General features: G+C 38.3%; 1 protein-coding gene across 1 annotated transcript in view; it reads left to right on the top strand.

Moving 5' to 3' along the window:
* The window catches only part of Bulli (regulator of MON1-CCZ1 complex protein bulli), a 392,783-nt gene that overhangs the window by 71,330 nt on the left and 297,798 nt on the right, over window positions 1–23,655 (top strand). Inside the window, exons 6-7 of the mRNA XM_068382333.1 lie at window positions 9,850–9,977; window positions 10,303–10,456. Of these exons, the coding sequence (XP_068238434.1) occupies window positions 9,850–9,977; window positions 10,303–10,456 (282 nt within the window). The remainder of the gene's footprint in view (window positions 1–9,849; window positions 9,978–10,302; window positions 10,457–23,655) is intronic.

Below are 23,655 nucleotides of genomic sequence, written 5' to 3'. Positions count from 1 at the left end.
TAAGGAGACGTCTCGTCGCTCTACAATGTCGCTGTTCAGCAAAATTAAAGTTGATAAACATTTAAACCTGTGACCAAAATCATTATCATCAAATTATAAAATAAAGTTAAATAGCACTCATCGTGTGAATGTGGAAGCTACTGTAAAATAGTTAACATTATAGCTATAAAGGAAGGAAAACTTCTTTTATCGTGGTATTTCTACACAACTTCGGCCCCTCTCGCTCTGTGGTTGTTGGCGTTACCCTTTTGGAATAAGTGTCTGGCTTTTCTTCATTCCTCTTCCACAATCATTTGTAAAGAAAGGTTTCTGCGAATTATGCTATTTTTTTTAAGCCACAGTTGTAAAGAAATTATTGCCTCTAAGATCCAAATCACGTTGACCATAGTGATATCAAGGCAAATCCTTACCTAATGAATTATTATAATTTATCGATAGAGTTTATGGCTTTTTTTAAGACTAATATCAGTGGGTGCAAGCCCTTGGAGAGCATTACTGCAATATGCGTAAGTCCAACATAAACATTCATATTTTATATTTACTTTCTTCATAGCTCTAAAGCAGTCACTTCCTAATAATGGTGTAGATCACAATTCTTATTAATGGGGAATAAGACAAGGACTGGCAACTGTGCACTTTCTCAAGCCTGACCTCAAGAAAAGAAATATAACTCACTCAAATACATGAGTGATGATATATTGTTCACAACTGTTGTTCCTTTTTTTTCAGTGCAGTCATTTTAGTCATTCTTAGTGTTTCTATTACGTTATATGTTACATAATATTGAAGGTCAAATAATAGCATAGAAGTAAATTAATTAATTATTTTTTTTTTATTGGCAGTGTAGTGTCAAAAATTATTAGCCATTTTATACAAATAGAAAAAGTAGATAAATACATAAAGAATGACAGATCAATAAACTATTTTATGAGAATAACAGTGGATAAACAAATAGATAATAACAGCGAATAAAAAATAAAAGTAGAGAAAAACTGAATAGACAAATTAAAATGTAGAGTATAAAGTTAAAAATAAGATATAGTTAATTCAATTTAGTATTTAACTGAATAAAAAAGGTTGTTCTTATGAAGCTGGTATAGTGTAGAATAAATACAGTAGTTTATTCCTGTATTTTATTTATGTTTTCATATGTGTATTGAAGAGGTGAACAGCCAGCCCGTAAGAAGAGTTCCTCTCGTGTAGACTCAAGTTTTGTATGTAAATTACGTAAGACTTTCATCGTTAATTTCATTTTTTATTCAAGGCAATATATGTAAATTTACGTTATTTTTAAGAATTAACCTTTTATTTCACATATTTTTGTTATGAAGTCTTACATAATTGGTTTGAGAGTGTTATGTGACCATACGAGATAGAAACAAGGTCTATGTGAATGTTTTTTTATATTTTTATGAGTTAGGGTCATGTTTGAGAGAAAGTACGCAATTCTTATATTTGGCCACACATTTTGGAAGATTCCCGAAAATCCTAGGGTTAGATCTTAACTTTGTATTATTTTCTAGGACAAAGGGTAGGCGCTGCTAGCTTAGAGAGAGAGCCGTCTCGCATTGCGTGAGTACACGTTCGAGAGCGTAATCTTTGGCAGCCTTACGCCCTTAGGCAAACCCCCACGCTTCCAGATCTCAGACCTGGAATGTTGTGGAAGTAGCTAAGTCTTATAGATGCCCCCCCCCCCCCCCAGGGTAGCAGTAGAAAAGCAGCCGTCCTGTGAAAGAGCCAAAATACCTCCCACACTCTCTCTCAGTACCTATAGTGTGTCCTCTCCAAAGTGATTCTGTGCCCCAACGTAAATCTTGTGTTGAAATGTAACGAAAGAAGTCGAAGGTGATTTTAAATTTATTGTCTTTGGGTGAATGTTGACATTTTGTAAAGTTTTGTAATTGGCCCTGTAGTAAGATGAAAGGTATTTGTATAGTGATCTGGTTATCTATTTTCATTAAGTATCAAACTTGAATATCGTATTCAAATTTAATTTAAAGTGAAACAAGTGATTGTATAATTTTCATAAGTATTATTTCTTTTGTCTTTTTCTAAGGTTTATTCAGATTTAATATTTCAAGTCAAGTAATTATATAATTTCTAGATTGTAACATTTTTGTCTTAATCTAAGTTTTGTTCAGACTTGATATTTTGAGTGATTTATTTGTTTTATGTAAATTCTTTTCAAAGTTTTGTAATTTGTATAAAATATATTTATTTTTGTAAAGAGTGTATTATTTCAATCATCAGTGTTTATTTCATATTCGCTCGTATCCTGTTAAAGAATCAATGTAAGAGGTGGTTTTGAATAAGTCCTAAGAATAATTACCCAGTTTTGTTTTGAGTGTACTTAAGATACCTTTGAATATTCAGTTTTTTATATATTGCTGACTGGGAGTCATATAACTGTCTCAGAGTTTGGTTGTTAATATTTCCAAGTATAACAGATTTAATGTAAAAGCAAACAGGTGAGTCTGGAATTCGAAAAGTTACATAGCTTGCCAGCCGTAATGTATATAATATTATATGTTTGGTTCCAGACACGGGTCCATTGTATAATATACTAATACAATAATAGTTATATAAAAAAATATAATACATATATAATCAAGACTAAGTACGTGAAAGAGGTAAGAAATACAGATATATATATACTGTATATATATATATATATATATATGTATATATATATATATATATATACATATATATATATATATATATATATATATGTTACAGTATAAGCAAAATAAAACAAGAAATATTCTTGTAAATGCCATTAATATGGCAAAGGTCAAAACGAAACTAATGTAAATCAAAATGAAAACAGCCATACGAGTTAGTATTTAGTCCAACCCCCATATTATCCGTTACACTTCGTAGCCTTTGGGGGCATTGATGCTACGTGGTTGTGTATAATTTGTGGCCTCCTTCGAAGCACTTCCCACTCTCTTTCAGCATGCTGCCTAAGCTGATTTTAGGGCCTTTCTTCTTCAGAATCACAGGCATTCACAATGCAAGCCCACATATTTTCTATTGGGTTAAGTTAACTGGGCCACTGCAGTAGCTCATGTCTCTCTGCTCATCAAACCACCTATTAACAATATTGGCCGTGAGAATGGAACAATTGTCCTGCATAAAAACTATGCTTTGTGGATACGGGAGGGCATACGAAGCTACTGTTTGAACCATCTCCTCATCCAGTATTTCTAAATATTTGTCGGCAGTGAACCTTTCTTCTATCATGGCTAAACTCTCCCATACCGTAGAGTTGAATCCATCCCCAGCAGTTGGCTGTAACGTGTCCACTCCAAGCCTCCATGTAGATATTCTCCTCCTCGTATCTTTGTGGAAATAAAACATAAAACAAAGTTAAGATGGACAATAATAGGTTTTTATCATAAATACCTAGTCTAAATTTAAACTTACGGCAAGAAGACTGAAAAATTATTAGTAATAAATACATTTTCTATTGATTATCTTTAACATTGATATTATAAATGCAAATATATTTTAGGCTCCTTATAAAAGAAAAAAATATTCAGCAAATTGTCAAAACCACTTATGTATTTCAAACAGGCTACATGTAGTTAAAACTAATATTTCATAGTCCAGGAAATATCAAGAAGGAATTGTAGCAATATAAGTAGAGTATGATAGTTTTGGTGAACATAACTGTCTTTGAATTAGTATTAACTAAAATTAATTACTAATTACCATTTCGTCCCTTGTGAATCACAACAATGCCTTCGAAACATACATCTGTCCCAAACATCACAACCACCAAAACTACTCTTTAAGAAAAATGGATATTGATTGATCAGGAGCCGCTTCTTTATACCTCAGCGTTACAGGTCCCAATGACTTACCTAGTATTGTTCTTTCTCCAGCAATGGAGCTTTCCATGATTTGTTGACGAGAAGTATTTCTCATCAGAAAAGATGAACTGTCCCCAGAAATCTAACCCCTCATCAACACAACATATTGTTGGGCAAACTGGAGTCTCAGCCGTTTGTGCCTTTCGGTCAACTTATCCTTCTTAGCAGGAATGCGATGGTGAATACCTTGTTCATGAAGGCCTATCCTCTCAGTCGATGCAGAGACGTGTAGATGTAACTGCTTACTAACTGCCTCCGAATTCTTGAAGTGATTGCTCTCAAACTCATTGAGGGTGTCTGTTTGCTCGCCTTTGGGGCACCTGGACTGGGTCTATCACTAAGATAACCCTCCTCCTCCAATCGGTTCAACCAACGATAAACGGTGTTACGAGAGATACCAAGCTGTCGAGAAATATTACTTGGACTGGATCCAAACAAAGATATTCCAATAATAATGCCCCTATATGTTGCCTTCTCAATGCACCTAGGCTTTAGCTGTAAGACTTGCTGCCGAGTAATTTTTCCTGTAGTACTCTCGTGGACGTTTGATAAATTATTACATCTAACGCTTAAAACTCGCTTTGTCTTTGTTTAACATTTGAATAATGCTTATTGGCATAGCGTACCCATTTCGTCCCTTGTGAATCACAACAATGCCTTCGAAACATACATCTGTCCCAAACATCACAACCACCAAAACTACTCTTTAAGAAAAATGGATATTGATTGATCAGGAGCCGCTTCTTTATACCTCAGCGTTACAGGTCCCAATGACTTACCTAGTATTGTTCTTTCTCCAGCAATGGAGCTTTCCATGATTTGTTGACGAGAAGTATTTCTCATCAGAAAAGATGAACTGTCCCCAGAAATCTAACCCCTCATCAACACAACATATTGTTGGGCAAACTGGAGTCTCAGCCGTTTGTGCCTTTCGGTCAACTTATCCTTCTTAGCAGGAATGCGATGGTGAATACCTTGTTCATGAAGGCCTATCCTCTCAGTCGATGCAGAGACGTGTAGATGTAACTGCTTACTAACTGCCTCCGAATTCTTGAAGTGATTGCTCTCAAACTCATTGAGGGTGTCTGTTTGCTCGCCTTTGGGGCACCTGGACTGGGTCTATCACTAAGATAACCCTCCTCCTCCAATCGGTTTAACCAACGATAAACGGTGTTACGAGAGATACCAAGCTGTCGAGAAATATTACTTGGACTGGATCCAAACAAAGATACTGTATTCCAATAATAATGCCCCTATATGTTGCCTTCTCAATGCACCTAGGCTTTAGCTGTAAGACTTGCTGCCGAGTAATTTTTCCTGTAGTACTCTCGTGGACGTTTGATAAATTATTACATCTAACGCTTAAAACTCGCTTTGTCTTTGTTTAACATTTGAATAATGCTTATTGGCATAGCGTACCCATTATTGATGTGTTATATTATTAAATAAATTTATGGCATACAGGCCTATCATAATATAATGCGACAAACTGAAATACGTTGTATAGTATCAACTACCTTATGTGTTACATATCTCAAAACCGTAGCCTAATAACCTTATATATTGACAGAGAATAGCATTATATGTTCCTCTCGTAAATAAGTTCAAGGATTGACTTGCAGTGATCTTGCACACAGTAACCATCATTATCTGCTTTGACGGTATAACTTCATTCTGTCCAGTTTAACCTCTTTGTGGTTCTTTGGGATGAACTATATTCTTAAGTTTGACTACCAACACCTATCAGTAAAGAGAGAGAGAGAGAGAGAGAGAGAGAGAGAGAGAGAGAGAGAGAGAGATAATGGCTTGAAGACATGAAGATTGCAAGAAATAACTGTCCTACATCAAGCTCTGAAGGGCCAACAGGCTCAGCAGGTGGGCAGGCATGTCTACGCACTTGTTGAGAGATGAGTTGTTCAATGCCCATGTATTGTCCCGAGGGGGAGCATGCACAAGGAGCTCTCCCAAGGGAGATTCTAACATAAGGTTCTTCAGGTGGAGCCCCTCTGAAAGAGGTGCTAAGCTCTAAGGGCAAGAGACCAAGAAGGAGAAACTTTCTCTTCTTGTCTCTGGATGGAGACAAGCCAATGGCACCGTTGGCAGGAACAAAAACTCCTTTCTGCCTAGCCCCCGAGCCAGCACCTTCACCAGCCTATCCTTGGAGGGTCAGCTCTTCAAGCTCAAGGAAGGCCACAAGAGATGTAACACGTTCAACTGGTTATCAGACTCTCCTTGAGAGGAAGGCTTTCCCATTTCTTTAGGGAAAACGGGAATGTTCTGCATGCATCGAAGGTTGCCTTAAAGTTAAAGAGCAACCACTCATGCCGAAGCATGCTCTGAAGGAGGCCGAATAGGAAGAGACAGTGGGTAGTGTACCGGGGATCAGGAGAGAAGGGGGTACTTCTTCGACTTCGAGGAAGACCCCCCAAAGGTGAAGAATCCCTTTTGGAATTATTTCTCATCATCCTGCCTTATGCCTCGCACTAGGAGGATGGTTACTTCCAGCAGTCGTCGCAGGAGTGTTCTTTTTAAGCCGGGAACAAAAGGTAAGATCGGTCTTGCTCCTGGTTATAAAGGTCCCACACTTACAGCCCGACAACCCAGAGTATCCGGCATCCTCGCTGAAGCAATCACGCCCAAACATGCTGAAAAAGAGAAAAGAGGATAGCGCAAGCAAGCACCCCAGAGCAGAGGTGAGAACATACATTTACACCACCGGCTGAAATCAAAGTGATTAATCAGTGAGTCAGGGAGGAAAGGTGTGCATTCCCGCTTCTGACAGGTAACTACCGGTCGAATTGTTTACACCTAGTTATAAATTTCAACGGCCGTGTACTCCAGCTTCATTGTAAAATCTACCCTATGTAAAGGACATGGGTTTGCATTTGTACCAGAATAATTCAACATTTTAGACTATATTTACTACAAACAAGTTTTCGAAAACCACGATTTTTAGAAAAAAAGACGTTCACTGGGTTAGGTTCAAACTTTTATAGCTCTTGTTTTCATAATTTTAAAACTAATTCTATTTTTACTCTTCTCCACAGAGCATTCCTTTTGACCTCTAGTGCGGAATCTTTCCATATTGAAATTATTTATCTATGTGAATATTTTAAGAAAAACTGTTTCCCCACCAAAATATTTTTTAAACTTCTTAATAGATTATTGAATGACAAGTGGGCTCAGACTCCAAAAACACTTAAAGTTCCTAAACTAAAATTTTATGTGAGTTTTCCTTTTCTTCATGAGGATTTCCTAAAGAAAAAGTTTACAGAAATTATCCAACAACACTTCCCAGCTGTGGAAGTTAAACTCATCCCTAAGAACCCTCTCACTATTGGCTCGCTTTTCCACTTCAAAGATCGATTGAGTCCTTACATGTCCTCTGGTGTTGTATATAAATATAATTGCCCAAAGTGTAACTCTGGGACCTACGTAGGATCTACCAAGAGGTTGTTAAAGGTCAGAATTGATTCCCATAGAGGTGTTAGCTATCGAACTGGTTGCAGAATATCCAACCCTGAACATTCTAACATTCGGATTCATGCTGGAATGTGCAAACAAAATATTGAAAACAAAGATTTTACCATCATTGGTCAAGTGTCAAATAACTATGACTTACCTCTTCTTGAATCCATATTAATCAAACGACTAGTTCCGTCGTTAAATACCCAAGCTTCTTCTATTCAGTTGTATTTGTCATAGTTTTCTTTGGTTTGTTTTCTAACTCTTGTTGACATACAGTTTCTCACTACGCTTCTGCGAGGTTGGTTCCACTACTTTGTCTGATGTATGTATATTCATTTATTCATTTTTTCCTTTTAATTTTCATTTAAATTTTAACTGGTTTTTATAGTTTTGAATGAATTTGTAAAAAATTTTAACTGTTTCTTAATTCTTTTGTATATGTTTTATTTGTAGCCCTGGACAATGTGATTAAGAATCACGAAATGTTGGGAATAATAAAAAAGGACATTTTGAACCATTCTTTCCCTATCCATACCATGAAATTTGTATATATATATATATATATATATATATATATATATATATATATATATATATATATATATATATATATATATATATATATATATATATATATATATATATATATATATATATATATATATATATATATATATATATATATATATATATATATATATATATATATATATATATATATATGTACTGTATATTAAACACTGTATACATAGAGTATATATGTGAGGTCCATTCAGAAGTTATCCAACCTTAGTCCATAAAGAAAAGAATTGTCTACATTTCACAAATTTTATTCAAACACCTTCAAAGTACTCACCTTAGGAGAACGAACACTTTTCCCCAGCTATTCTGCCACTGCTCGTAACATCTCTGGAATGTCGAAATTAGAATGTTTTAGAGCTGTGCCATCATATTTCTCACAATTTCCTCTTTCAACTGAAAAGCCTTCCCTGCTCATTCTGCCCACCTGATCCAAGCTTATCCGCCCAATAACAACACTCCACTTGTTCACCATCCTCCCAACTTTCCAAACATGACATTTTGTGACTTCTGGTTGTTCCCTAAATTGTATGAGAACAGAGTAGAATGTGGGAAGAATAGGCCAGAGTATTCGGTATGTGCAGGCAAAGGAAAAAAGAGCCATGACCAGAGAGAGGGATCCAATGTAGTACTCTCTGGCCAGTGAAAGGTTCCAATAACTCTCTGGCGGTAGTATCTCAATTTGTGGCTGGTGCATTGGCCAACCTAGTACCTACAGGTAGCTTAGCAATACCGTATAGAGGATAAGCAGTTCCTTTGTATTTCTGTAACCTTGCAAGTCCCTTTCAGCAACCTAACAGTTGCAACAAGTCAAAACAATAGGGATTTATTTAAATAGGTTTAATCCTTCTATGAATATTTAATTTGATTTTCAGTCTCCTAGTATTGGACTTTTTTTTATCATTCCCAATAAGATAAACACTATCCCACCATCCAGTTTAGTGTTATTTTGGCACTATTAATTTGGGCTAGTTTTATTTAAATAAATACAAATTTTCATTATGAAATTTATAATTTTAATACTTACCAAATAGGCTATTCATTAGATACCACCCAAGTACATACTTGTAAGTGGACTCCAACCAATGAGGAGAATAGATAACATAGTATGAGAGCTTGTGCAATACCACCTAGTGGCTAGGTAACTATTTTCTGTGCCTCAAATCATATAGCACAATGAATACTTGGTAATTATTTAGAAAATACATATTTATTATGAATATTTTCACTGCTGTTATTTAGATCTTATAGCTGTAAGAGTTTATCTAATTTTAGTTTGTTTTAGTGAAGATATTGAGTATTTATATGTTACAGAATCAGTCAAAATCTTAGTTGATATAAAAGTTTTCAGCTAACACCTTAAAGTCTTTCATAAATGCCATTGATATTTGCAAAAATGTGAGAAAGGACGTTGATTATTATTTTTATAAATTTCATATGCTCATAATGGAGTATATATTTTGATGCTGCAATAGATGTATTCTGATAGGATGCTGTTCATAAATCAGGTGGATTTTGTTAAAAAAAAAATGGTTTCCTTCATGCTTAAAATGTTAGACTTTATCCATGTTTTTGTATTACAGTATATAAATATAAAACATTGATGTACAGTACCTGTATTTAGAAAATATATATGGATTGATCAAATGTTTAATTTTTTTAGATATTCATTTTATGTTTTAATAATAATTTTAACTATTGGACTGAGGTAACTGTTGTTTCAGTTTATAGAAATCTATAAATCAATTAAATCAGTATTGTCAATAGGTTTCACTGTACTGTACTTTAAGCTTTTATTGTAGTCAATGATTATTTTGTTGACATTAATATCATTATCATGCGTGCATGTTTTTCTTTTATGCAGATAAGTAGAATGTTATATTTCACTTTTTTTTTTAAATTAAAAATGTTTTTTCTTTTCAAGCCAAGCCTCTTGTATTATCAGTGGTTCGACAAGTTGTGAAGTCAAGACAGTTGGTGTCATTAGGTCAGATATTTGACAAAATTAATGCATCATATCGAAACCATCTGAATAACATAATTCAATCTCAGGTAAGCTTATTTTGAGGATTATATTTATGAGCATCTGAGGATTTTCTTCTACCGCATTGTTTCCACTCATACAATGTATAAAAGTAAAGCAGTCCCTTAGACAATCAAAAGAAAGGGAAAAAAAAAAACTGCAGAGAACTTGCATTTGTAGTACTTTGTTCTGCATGGATGAGCTGATGAAACTTTAATTTCTTCTTTCATATTAGAGATTTGATATCTTTTGCTCACTAAATATTTAAAAGCTCATCTGGTTATATCCAAACATAAAAGTTGAAATTTTTAAAGATACTAATATACTTTTCATATGTTCTTTACATTTTTGTAGATGGGTGAGTCTGTTAATTCTCCTAATCTATTAAGTAATGCGCCAGAATCTCAAGGTGTCGTTATTGAACAGGCAGAAATGTACAGTGTTGTTCTTGCTCCATTAATGGAAGAGGCAGAACAAGAAGAAAATAAAACTTTGCAGTCTGATGGAGGTTAGTAGATTTTTATTGTTCAATCAGGTAACCTGTGTATTTACTTATAAATTATTGCATCACATTGAAAAATACCAGACACTTGAACTTTTTGAAGTATCTAGTATTAAACACTTTATGAGCACAAGTAAGCACTTTCTCATTCATTCCTTTTCACTCTTATTGTTACCTTGACTTCTTTGTAACAATAAAAACCTCTTCTAGTTGGATACAGTAATCTTTTTATTTCCATGAATCTTTTATATCTGAGATGCCTTTCTTTGTGTTAAGGATGATTAGAACTCCCTCTAGGTTATATATTAAAAAGTAAACTTTTCTATCACATTCTGGTGCTGTCCCTTCATAATGGTTAGGATGGATATTTACTAGTCAGCTAATAAAACGTTAAACCATAACCAGAAAAAACTATGAACTTTTCAAGAAACTTGTATGGACAATGTCAAGGAAACATTTTACAAGAGAAAGCAGAAATAATTATATCCTGTGTAAAGGAGGCCAAAGGTAAAGAGATTTACAATTATTATATGTATAAAGGCATACAATTAAGACACATTTGCCCAGGACACCATTGAACCAGGAAAGCTTTTGTTGCCCTCTGTAGCCAATGAAAAAAAGGAGAGAGAGGGCAAGAACTGAAAACCAGCACAGATATGATTCGGAACAGTAAGAAAAAATGGAAAACTAAGAAAAAATGGAAAACCATCAGTAAACTGAACAACGGATGAGAACACCCAAACAAAAAGAGCTGCAGGAACACCCAACGCAGTAGCTAAACAACTCTTACTTAATACAAAGCTGTATAACAAAGAACGAGGATTTCTCAAAAGAATAAAGGGCAAAATGAAATGTGTTATGCAAGAATATAATGTGTTTTAACCATTCACTGTTGAAGAGCTCCAAGAAGCCATGAAACAGCTTAAACCTGGAAAATCTGCTGGGCTGGCCATTACATATGAGATAAAACTGCACTTCGGTAGCAGGACTAAATTATGGGTATTGGCAATTCTTAACAACGTTGCAAGAACATTCCAGATCCCAAAACTATGGAGAAGAGCTAAAGTTATAGCCCTACTAAAAACTGGTAAAGACCCAATGATCCCTAAGTGATATCTCTCCACTGCATCTTGACCAAGCTGTACGAATGGATGCTGATGGCGTGCATAGTTCCCATAGTCAAGAAACAACTGACACCAGATCAAGGTGGCTTCAGGGCGGGAAGAACCTGCTGCTACCAGGTACTTCGCCTTACTCAGTATATTGAGGATGGCTTTGACCTTGGGAAAATCACAGGTGCAATATTTCTTGACTTGTTAGCAGCCTGTGACACTGTGAACCGCAGGTTGCTTCTTTTGAAACTTGCCAAAGTTATTCGCAACTCGAGCATTGTGCATATCATCCAGTCACTGAGGAGAAACAGACTTATCTTTGTTGAAATACTGTAGATGGTAGGAAAAGCATATGGTGAAAACAAAAAAATGGCGTCCCACAGGGGTCTGTGTTGGCCCCCTGCTATTCAACATCTTTACAAATGGGCAACCTCAGTATAGAGATATCCGCAGATTTTTATGTACAGATGATCTGGGATTAGCCATCCAGTCAGATTCATTTACTACCATTAAGAGCAAATAATCAGATTACGGTCATTATTATTATTATTATTATTATTATTATTATTACTTGCTAAATTACAACCCTAGTTGGAAAATCGGGATGCTGTAAACACAAAGGCTCCAACAAGAAAAATAGCTCAGTGACGAAAGGAAATAAGGAAAAAGCACTAGAAGTTTAAGAATTATAATAATATAACAACAAATATTTCATATATAAACTATGAATATTTGAAAATAACCAGAGGATAAAACTTCAAAATAACCATGGTACAGAGGCTATGGTACTACCCAAGACTAGAGAACAATAATTTGATTTTGTCTTATCCTTCTCCTAGATGAGGTGCTTACCATGGATAAAGAGTCTCTTCTACCCTTACCAAGAGGAAAGTAGCCACTGAACAATTACAATAGTTAACCTCTTGGCCCCCAGTTGCTGAAGCCTTGATGAGGATGGGGGGCTTAGGGATTAGCAGCGGGGCTCTAATGAACAGTGGACCTCGGTGCCCTACTGTTGATCCAACTAAATCAGTCAGCCCTTTCTTTTTTCCTTTTGATTATTTCTTTTTTTCTCCCATCTCTTCCTTTTGGGCTTGAACTTGACGACGACTTATTCGATTATACTTTGGCTGCTGCTTTGGATTTGGCACAGTGTGGGATGGATGGCATTCCATCTCAACCTGCGCCAATTTAGATGCCATCACCCTTTGGCAGACCCCATTGGGTGCAGACTAAGTCTGTTAAGAGTCGGGCTCATGTGATCCGGTTGTAAGTCACCCATATTTGTGGGTAATGGGTGACGCCAGGCATTGGGGTCGATATGGTGGGAGGGGCTAACTACCCCCACTGACCAGTGTACGTCCACCTAAAGAGAGGCAGCCCCTCTCTAATAGAGAAGTGGGCCCCGCTGAAGCCTCTTCTCGTGTGGGGCCACATGGGATAGGAGGACTGACATCCTCCGATAAGGGGTGGATAACCCGGCTTGCTCATACCAAAAAAAGCCACCCCTCTGTTGACGACCTGGAAAATGCAAACATGGATCTCGGTACAGACAGCTCTAACTCGGGTTCTAATATTGTTACATTAGAACCTTATTCACATCATGTGAATAATGAAACACTGGAGAAGAAGAGAGAGAGAGAGTGAAAAATGATGACAGTACAGAAAGATATAGAAAAGTAGAAATATTACCTGGTCACTATGAAGTAGTGAATTATGAAAAAAAATTTTATCTTAGAATTTGGAAATGGGAGAAATGAGCATGTAAATGTTTTTAAAGCTAATAGGGAAATAGTTACTTTATGTGGAGGGCAGCCAAAAATTCTACCCCAGGGAAATGAAAGTCTCTTGATAGAGACGCTATCCCCATTACAAGGTGAAAGGTTCAAAACACTTACAACATTGAATGGTCATAGTGTAAAATGCGTTTCGCACCCTACTTTCAACCAGAGTAGAGGTGTGATATATGCTCCAGAATTGCTGGAAATAGAGGAAAAAGAAATTGAGGATGAACTGAAAAATCAAGGATTAGGTAAAATAGTCAGAATGAGAAAGAGAGTTGGAGAAAAACGTATTCCTCTCGCTACTTTAATTATAACATTGCATCAATGCAGATTACCAAATATTTTAAAAGCTGATTGGCTATCTTTGAAGGTAAAACCATATATCCCTTCACCATTGCGATGTTATCATTGCCAAATGTATGGCCATTTAAGCCAGAAATGTAAGGAAAAACTAAACAATAAGCCAGCTGTTTGTGCCAACTGTGGAAAAAGTAGTCAAGGAGTGTGCATAGAAAACCCTTATTGCATACATTGTAGGGAAGCACACCCAGCTACATCTAAAAGCTGTGTTGAGTTTATTTTTGAAAAAGTAATTCAGGCCATTAGGACCATGGAAAGGGTTGCTTTTAAAGAGGCTCGTAAAAAAGCTCTTGAAAAACAGATAAGACCAGTGCAACCTTTTTCAATGGTTCTGAAGAAAAACTTGCCAAACCACACGGACAAAAATTATATCTCTACTTCTAAGATAAAGAAACAAATGAAAGTAGTTAAAAAGGTTGAAAGTCCCATAAAAAATCTATATCCAGAAATTTAGAAAAATCAAAAGAGTTAACCCTGAATAGGTACGCTCCTCGGACACCCCTTTAAGGGTATACTCGGACGCGCGCGACCCCGACGCCAAAAAAAATTCTTGAAAAATCAGTTTTTGCAGTAACCTCCTTTTTTCTTTTGCCAAAAAAAAACTTCAAAGAATGCTTAAAACAACTGTAAAGATAAATACTACTCATCTGAAAAAAAACTATTCATTATAAATATTTTAAATAATTAAGTAGAAAAAAAAGACCTTACATAAAAATTCATAAAAAAAAAGTTTATACATATATACACAAATCCTTTTAGGAATTGATTCTTGAATGTTTAGGCCACATCTTGATGTATTTTGGATGAAGTCAGACCTATGGAGGTGAAGATCTGAAATGAGAAAAAAAGGGTAACTTTTTTTGGCCAAAAAAATTTGTCCAAATTTCATAAATTTTTTTGGGTACCCAAATGAAATAGGAAGTGGCTAATTTTTTTAGGGAATAAACATGTTATCCTAAAATAGAAATATGTAAAAAAATCTTCATTATTTTGTAAATTACATTTATATCAGGGGCCATATCTAAAGGTAATTTTTTGAGTACTTAGAAATTTCGTAAAAAAATACATATATTTAATATATAATATGATATTTATGCAGGTAAAAATATACCAAAATATCACAAATTCTATAGGGAACAAGAATATATATAGATAGGGCAACTTACGCTTCGGATATGTCCACAAAATGGCCGCCAACCACACTGACTCAGACTCCCTAATCTGCCACTTGAAATGTAGGAAGGGTATGTCAATTTCAAGGTGTTATTTACTAATCTAATTATTCTTGGATATGCATAAAAATTGTATGGTGGGTTGCTGGATAATTGTCGATTATTTTACGACTATAAAATTGAAATTCTGACCCAAAAAAAATTTTTTGAAGGGAAATAAAATCGAAAAAAAAAAGAAAATGTAAAACAATATAATATTTTTAAATATTTAACTTAGCCGGTGAATATATAATAGCTGCAACTCTGCGGCTCGACAGAAAACACACTCAAAAAACTCGCGAGCGATCGCTATGAAGGTTGCGGGTGTGCCCACCAGCGCCAACTGTCGGCCAGATACCACTCTTGTATGTAAACAAAACCTTCAATTCTTCTCTGTCGACGTTGACGACAAGACGTATCAATACTCGCTGTAGAACCTGGAGTTTTCTCAACATATTTGGTGAAGTACTTCATTTTGGTTTGAGCTTTCGCAGTGCAGGTGTTTTATCTTCATCTTAAATCTTGAACTCGTTTTTGGATAGATTTAATTTTTGATGACAAAGAGAGCATGGACTTTCTTTGACTTTTAAATGGCCGACCCTTCCCTTAGGCGGAAGTGTGTTTAGGCTTTTAGCAATTATCTTATCACGTTATAAATTAATTATAGATTTTCCTCTATATATTTTATATCTCACCGCCTTTATTAGGCCTCTTCGATTAGCTTTCCATTTATAATAAACATCAAAATAGATTTTAATGATTTGTTTATATGCGACCTTTCCTGAGAGTAGGCGGTCCTAACTTGGAAACCGAAGTTAAACAACGTTGAGCCCTTTCAATCGTAAATAGCTTTTAAAGAGCTAATGATTTAAAACTTATTAAATGAATATTTTTTAATAGATATTTTATGAAAGATTTTCTTTGAATAGTCTTCGTACTGTTTCAAAGATGAACTAACGTTTAGTTTATTTATGCTACGCAGTTTGCGCTCTATCGTTACGATAGAGAGAGAGAGTATCACGGTTTCACTTTGCAGAAAGAGTAAATCGATTCTGACGTTTTGTTCATTCTTCTTTCAAAGCTTAAATGTTTTAAATTCTATTTTAAAGGAACTTTTTAATTGAAAAACCTTTAAATTTTTTCCTTTGGTCAAACAACCTGTTTTTTTGACGAAACGTAAGTGGGCTCTTCTCTTAGGTGCGAAATCAAGAGAGAGAGAGAGAGAGATAGAGACGGAGGGAGAGAGAGGAGAGAAAACGTTCCGTTCTTTATCTCGTCCCAAGCGGGTAACGTTGTTCTCGAGTTACTCTCGTCCCTAGTCTCTGTACGGGGAGAAGGGATAAAACGTTTTTAGTTTTTTATTCTCGTCCCAAGGCAATGTACGGTGAGAGATTGAAAACGTAGTTTTGAATGAACTAGTGTTTAGTCTCTTCCCCAGCCACTGAATTTTTTATTTTAAAATATGTTTACTGTTTTTTGCTGGTATTAATGTGCTTGCATTATACGACTGATTTCGCAATTACAACCTTTTGATGAGGGTAGAATTGCGTGCTTCAGGTAGAAATCAGTTTTATTCATACCTGATGTGAATTGTTAAAAGATTCGATTTCAGTGAAATAAGTGCAAAACAGAAAATCGTAGTGATAAAGTGATATTGCGCAAAGTGTTATCAGTATTGCGACCGAGGGTTCGTCTGTTCGTGCCTGTCGTTCGCCTAGTCCGGGACCTCTTGCAAGCTCCCAAGCCCAGGGGAGAAGTAATGTCGTACGACTTATGGGTTCGAGAGGCCTTGATCAGCGAACAGACGTTCCCTCTATGGTATCGGGTGTATCTTACCAAGATCACCCCTACCATAAGGCGAGAGAGACGATTTTCTCCTCGTCATCCGAAGGCTTTTCGCATAAGAAACCGTGAAACAAGGTTTCGAGGCCCTTTAAGCGAAAGTCAGTCCTTTCAGGACAGGTCCAGCGTCCTGGTTTTAACCATTAGGACAGCTCTGACCCTATGCAGTCATCGGAAGACTGCTCGCTGCCTAACAAAAGCGTAACACAGACTCCGAGAGTCTTTTTGTAGGCAAGGTTTTGCGGTCACAGACGTTACCCTCGTCTCTTACCGCTACCATTCCCGTTGATCCTAAATGGGTTGTACGGCAAGACATGCAGAATAAGCTTGCCTCCCTTATGGAAGACTATTCTGCCGATAAGTCCGTTGAGCCTAGCCGTTTCTCTCATCGAGATCCTGGCTTTCAGCCATCCTAACGTTCCTTTGTGCGTCCTGTTGACGTTGGCGTAGCTAGGTCACGTCAGTCAGGTTGTTTAGAACCACACTCGATGCGGTCTCGTGTGGATTTTTAGCCACATTTGGACGTTAGGCCACTTGCTGATGCTCCTGTTGACGTTCAGGACGTTCGCTAACAATCGGAGTTGACTTATTTTGACGCTGAGCGTCAACCTCTGCATTCTAGAGTTGTTTTGACTGCTCAGTCTAGGCGGTCAAAGCAGTCTCGAGTGGACGCTGTGCGTCCTCACGCACCTGTTGTTGTTGACAGTTCACAGACTGTCAAGCAGTTACATGACGTTGCGTCCTGGTCTCTCACACCTGTTGTTGTTGACAGTTCACAGACTGTCAAGCAGTTACATGACGTTGCGTCCTGGTCCGCTACTAATGCACCAGTGCGTGTGGACTCTGCTTGTAAAGCATTGCCACCACGGTAGGTCTCTCCCTTGCTTGAGACTCAGCTATTATCGGACAAGGTTCCTTCAGATGAGGAAGTTGCTGTTCCCCCTCCTACTGATATTCCCTTGAGGACTCTGTCAGACGGAGAGGAGCCTAAAGCTGCTTAGCCCTCTATGGACTTTAAATAAATCATGCTGATTTTTAAGGATCTTTGTCCGGATCTTTTTGTAACTGCTGCTCCTCGTTCGCCTAAACGTCAGAGCTTACACTAGGCCTAGCTACTTCGAAGCCGTTGTTTTATAAGCTAGTGCTCTCTCGCTCTCCTAGAGAGCTTTACGTTTGCTAGGCGACTGGTTTATCACCAGGAGGAGTTTGGGGGATACAGCCTTTGCTTTCCCTTCTTTTAAACTGGCTTATAGAGCGAGAGTCTGATATGACACGAGAGAAGTTCTCGGCTTGGGAGTTCCTGCCTCTGCCCAGATAGACTTCTCAAACCTCATAGACTCTCCCTGGCGCTTGGCCATGAGACGCTCCAAGATTTTACAGGTCAACTTCACAGCTGTTTTCTAGCCTTTGAAGTTTTGCTGTACAATTATGTCATGCATAAACAATGATCTGACAGCCACGTTCTCTGCAGGAACAAGTCCCTCAGGGATGGCTCCATGATTTGGCAGCCATGTTCACTGCAGGAGTACGTAAGAGGCAAGTGCGCTCAATGTGTTCATTGTCAAGACAAACTTCACGATGAAGTCTACCAGGCTGTCTTGACAGCATTTATGGAAGGCGACTGGATGGTCTCTCTCGACCTTCAGGAGGCATACTTCCACATTCCTATACACCCGGATTCCCAACCGTTTCTGAGGTTTGTTTACAGGAATGTGGGGTACCAGTTTCGAGCCCTGTGCTTTGGCCTCAGTCCTGCGCCTCTCGTGTTTACGAGGCTCATGAGGAATGTGGCAAAATCCCTCCATCTATCGGGGATCCGAGCCTCCCTGTACTTGGACGACTGGCTTCTCAGAGCATCGTCCAGCCTTCGCTGTCTGCAGGATCTACATTGGACGTTGAGTCTGGCCAGGTAGTTGGGACTTGTGGTCAACCTAAAAGTCCCAACTAACGTTTATTCAGTCAGGAGTTGGAACAGTCTCGTAGGGACTCTCTCATCCCTGGAGCAGTTTGTCTCACTAGGGAGACGACCCCTTCTGCCTCTCCGGTTCCATCTAGCCTCTCACTGGAACTAGGACAAGACATTAGAGACGGTATCATTCCCAGTCTCCGAACCAATAAAGGCCTGCCTGAAATGGTGGGACAGCAATATCAGTCTGAGAGAGGGACTATCCCTAGCAGTCAAGAACCCAAACCACGTGTTGTCCTCAGACGCGTCGGGTTTGGGTTGGGGTGCGACCCTGGACGGGTCTGTGGACCTCAAGTCAGAAGAGCATGCACATCAACGGCAAGGAGCTATTAGCAGTCCACTTGGCCTTGATGATATTAGAAAGCGTCTTCGAAACTAAGTGGTAGAGGTCAACTCAGACAACACCACAACTTTGGCGTACATCTCCAAGCAAGGAGGCACACACTCCTTCACGCTGCTCGAGATCGCAAGGGACCTTCTCTTATGGTCAAGAATTCGAGGCATCTCCCTGTTGACGAGATTCATCCAGGGGGACTTGAACGTCTTTGCAGACTGTCTCAGTCGGAGGGGTCAGGTGATACCCACGGAATGGACCCTCCACAAGGACGTGGGCAAGAGTCTTTGGGCTACTTGGGGTCAACCCACCATAGACCTCTTTGCCTCCTCATTGACCAAAAGGTTACCAATCTTTTGCTCTCCAGTCCTAGATACAGAAGCAATCTACATAGACGCGTTTCTACTGGATTGGTCTTTTATGGACTTATATGCATTCCCACCATTCAAGATAGTCAACAAGGTACTGCAGAAGTTCGCCTCTCACGGAGGGACAAGGTTGACGTTGGTTGCTACCCTCTGGCCCGCGAGAGAGTGGTTCACCGAAGTACTTCAATGGCTGGTAGACTTTCCAAGAAGTCTTCCTCTAAGGGTAGATCTGTTACGTCAGCCCCACATAAAGAATGTCCATCAAAGCCTCCCCGCTCTTCGTCTGACTTCCTTCAGACTATCGAAAGACTCTCAAGAGCTAGAGGCTTTTCGAAGGAGGCAGTCAGTGCGATTGCAAGAGCTAGGAGAGCTTCTACCATTAGAGTATACCAGTCGAAGTGGGAAGTCTTTCGAGACTGGTGCAAGTCAGCATCTGTGTCCTCGTCCAGTACCTCTGTAGCCCAAATCGCAGATTTTCTTTTACATCTGAGAAAGGTTCGCTCCCTTTCAGCTCCCACGATTAAGGGCTACAGGAGCATGTTGGCTTCGGTCTTTCGACATAGAGGCTTAGATCTTTCCAACAATAAAGATCTCCAAGATCTCCTTAAGTCTTTCGAGACCTCTAAGGAACGTCGTTTGGCAACTCCTGGATGGAACTTAGACGTGGTCCTAAGGTTCCTCATGTCAGACAGGTTTGAGCCATTACATTCAGCCTCCCGGAAGGATCTCACCCTCAAGACACTTTTCCTAGTGTGCTTGGCTTCGGCTAAAAGGGTCAGTGAACTTCATGCCTTCAGTAAGAACATCGGCTTTTCTACAGAAAAAAGCCACTTGTTCACTTCAACTTGGTTTCCTGGCCAAAAATGAACTGCCTTCTCGTCCTTGGCCTAAATCTTTTGATATTCCTTGCTTATCAGAGATTGTAGGCAACGAACTGGAAAGAGTATTATGTCCTGTTAGAGCTCTTAAGTTCAATTTAGCTAGTACTAAGTCATTACGAGGGAAATCTGAGGCATTATGGTGCTCAGTTAAGAAACCTTCATTGCCTATGTCAAAGAATTCTTTGTCATATTTTATCAGATTTTTTTAATACGAGAAGCTCATTCTCACTTGAATGAGAAAGACCGATGTTTGCTTAAGGTTAAGACGCACGAAGTTAGAGATATAGCAACCTCCGTGGCCTTCAAGCAAAATAAATCTCTGCAAAGTATTATGGACGCGACTCTTTGGAGAAACAAGTCAGTGTTCGCGTCATTTTACTTAAAAGATGTCCAGACTCTTTACGAGGACTGCTACACACTGGGTCCATTCGTTGCAGCGAGTGCAGTAGTGGGTGAGGGTTCTACCACTACACTTCCCTAATTCCAATATCCTTTTAATCTGTCTCTTGAAATGTTTTTAATATTGTTTTATGGGTTGTTCGGAAGGCTAAGAAGCCTTTCGCATCCTGGTTGATTTGGCGGGTGGTCAAAGTCATTTCTTGAGAGCGCCCAGATTAGGGGTTTGATGAGGTCCTGTTGTATGGGTTGCAGCCCTTGATACTTCAGCTCCTGGGAGTCTGTCAGCATCCTAAGAGGATCGCTGGGCTCCGTGAGGAAGACAGACTTACAAGGCAGAGTAATCGTCTAAGTCAACTTCCTTACCAGGTACCTATTTATTTTGGTTTTGTTATATTGATAACTGTCAAAATGAAAAAACTCTTAGCTTATACGCTGTAAACATAATTAACTCTGGTCTCTACCCACCTCCTTGGGTGTGAATCAGCTATTATATATTCACCGGCTAAGTTAAATATTTAAAAATGATATTTCAATTATAAAATAAATTTTTGAATATAATTACCCGGTGAATATATGAATTAAATGACCCTCCCTTCCTCCCCAATAGAGACACAGCGGGACGAGAAGAATTGAAGATTTTGTTTACATACAAGGGTGGTATCTGGCCGACAGTTGGCGCTGGTGGGCACACCCGCAACCTTCATTGCGATCGCTCGCGAGTTTTTTGAGTGTGTTTTCTGTCGAGCCGCAGAGTTGCAGCTATTATATATTCACCGGGTAAGTATATTCAAAAATTTATTTTATAATTAAAATATCATTTTAGCAAAAAAAAAATGATGATATTCAATCAAAAAAGAAGTAAACAAAATTTTCCGACAAATAAACATCTAGAGGAATCATTACTCTGTGATAGTTCCTTAGTACGTAGTAATTTTGAAAGAAATGGGAAAAAACGAAAAAGTGGCAATCGCAGGAAAATCGAACACATACCTATATACAGTGAACCCTCGTTTATCGCGGTAGATAGGTTCCAGACGCGGGCGCGATAGGTGAAAATCCGCGAAGTAGTGACAGCATATTTACCTATTTATTTAACATGTATATTCGGACTTTTAAAACCTTCCCTTGTACGTAGTACTGTTAACAAACCACCCTTTAATGTACAGAACACTTAATGCATGTACTACAGCACCCTAAACTAAAACAGGCACAAATATTAAAGGCGATTTTATATCATGCGTTTCCTAAACACCTAAAAAGCACGATAAAAAATGGCAACCAATGTTTTGTTTACGTTCATCTCTGATCATAATGAAGAAACAAACTCATTTAGTGTACACATATATGTATAGGTTAGTTTTTGCATCGATTATATTGATTATACAGTACTGTATGTTGATTTTTTTATTACCAATGTTTTAGTTTATGTATTTTTCTTAGGACTTCCAAATGAAATCTTTTTCTTTATGACGCCGCCTGAAACGACGGCGTGTACGCTCAGTAAACAACCACGCTCAGAACAAACAAGGCATTTAACGCGCATGATGATAGTGATAAATAATGATACAGTACATACAGTATTTACAGTAAAAGCATTTACAAAATATGTTACCTTACAAATATAAATTATACAGTACTTGTACGTAGCAAAGCAGGAAAACAATTTGAGAGAGAGAGAGAGAGAGAGAGAGAGAGAGAGAGAGAGAGAGAGAGAGAGAGAGATTGTTTTACGTACGTAAATGTAAATTTTAAACAAAAAAAATATGATAGGTTACAACATGTAGACTTTTAAAACCTTCCCTTTAACTCAATGCATACAGTACGTACATTACTAAACTATAAAACAGGTTAAAGTAAAAAATAAAGATTGTTACTGTACTCACCACGAAAGAAGTTGAAGAAAAACTTGAATGGTGATGGCGATGAATTTGCTGCACAGTAGAAATGATGATGATGAAGCTGATGATGTGTTCTACTGTGCAGTCAATGATAGTATTTTACGTCTCTTCAGAAGGAGGTGTCTTTTCCTGGGACACCTCTTCAACTTCTTCCTGGGAAACTTCTTCAATTTCTTCCGAAGGCGTACTAGCAGGAGGAACTGGCTCTTTTTTGCGAGGCTGGAAGAACATTGTGATCGGAAGTTGTTGCCGCTGCTTCTTTTTTCGATCCAAGAGCATTTTGTAGGGAGTCATGTCTTCGTCGATCTTGTTGCAGAATTGCATCGAGCGAACCATATCCTCGTCCCACTCTTGTAACATTTCTTTCGCCTCCTTCATATGGTTGCAGAACTTGGCAAGCCGTTCTAATGTTAAGCCCGTTTCTTCGACATTTTCTTGGGTCTCTTCCTGGGTACCCTCACTCTCTTCCTCACTTGCCGATTTCGTCAGGTCTTCGAGGTCTGCGTCAGTTAGGGGCTGGGAATGGCAGTCCAACAACTCGTCGACGTCTTCAGTCGTCATGTCGCCAAACCCGTCACCTCCAATTATGGCAGCCAACTGCACAGATTTCCGTATTGCAGAGTGTTGGATTTCCGACGGAGTAAATCCCTTGTCGTCGTAAACAATATCGGGCCACAGCTTCTTCCAGCTCGCATTCACGGTTGCAGGTTTCATCTCTTGAAGTGCCTTCTGAATATTCTGCAGGCACTTGGCTATGGTGTACTGCCGCCAGTACGCCTTCAAGTTGAAATCTTCATCCTCGTCATCTTGGGCAGCATCCACACACGCAACGAGGTCCGCCAAGGTATTCTTCGTGTAGAGGGCCTTGAACGCCCTGATAACCCCCTGGTCCATCGGTTGAATTAATGACGTGGTGTTGGGTGGCAGGAACTCAACCTGAACGCCCTCACGCGACAGGTCAGTTGCGTGTCCACCAGCGTTATCCATAAGGAGAAGGATCTTGAATGGCAAGCCCTTCTCTAAGAGATATTCATGGACTTGCGGGATGAA

Source organism: Palaemon carinicauda, chromosome 11, assembly GCF_036898095.1.
Source record: "Palaemon carinicauda isolate YSFRI2023 chromosome 11, ASM3689809v2, whole genome shotgun sequence".
Lineage (NCBI taxonomy): Eukaryota > Metazoa > Arthropoda > Malacostraca > Decapoda > Palaemonidae > Palaemon > Palaemon carinicauda.
Note: the sequence above shows the minus strand (reverse complement) of the source record. Positions and strands in the feature narration are given on the sequence as shown.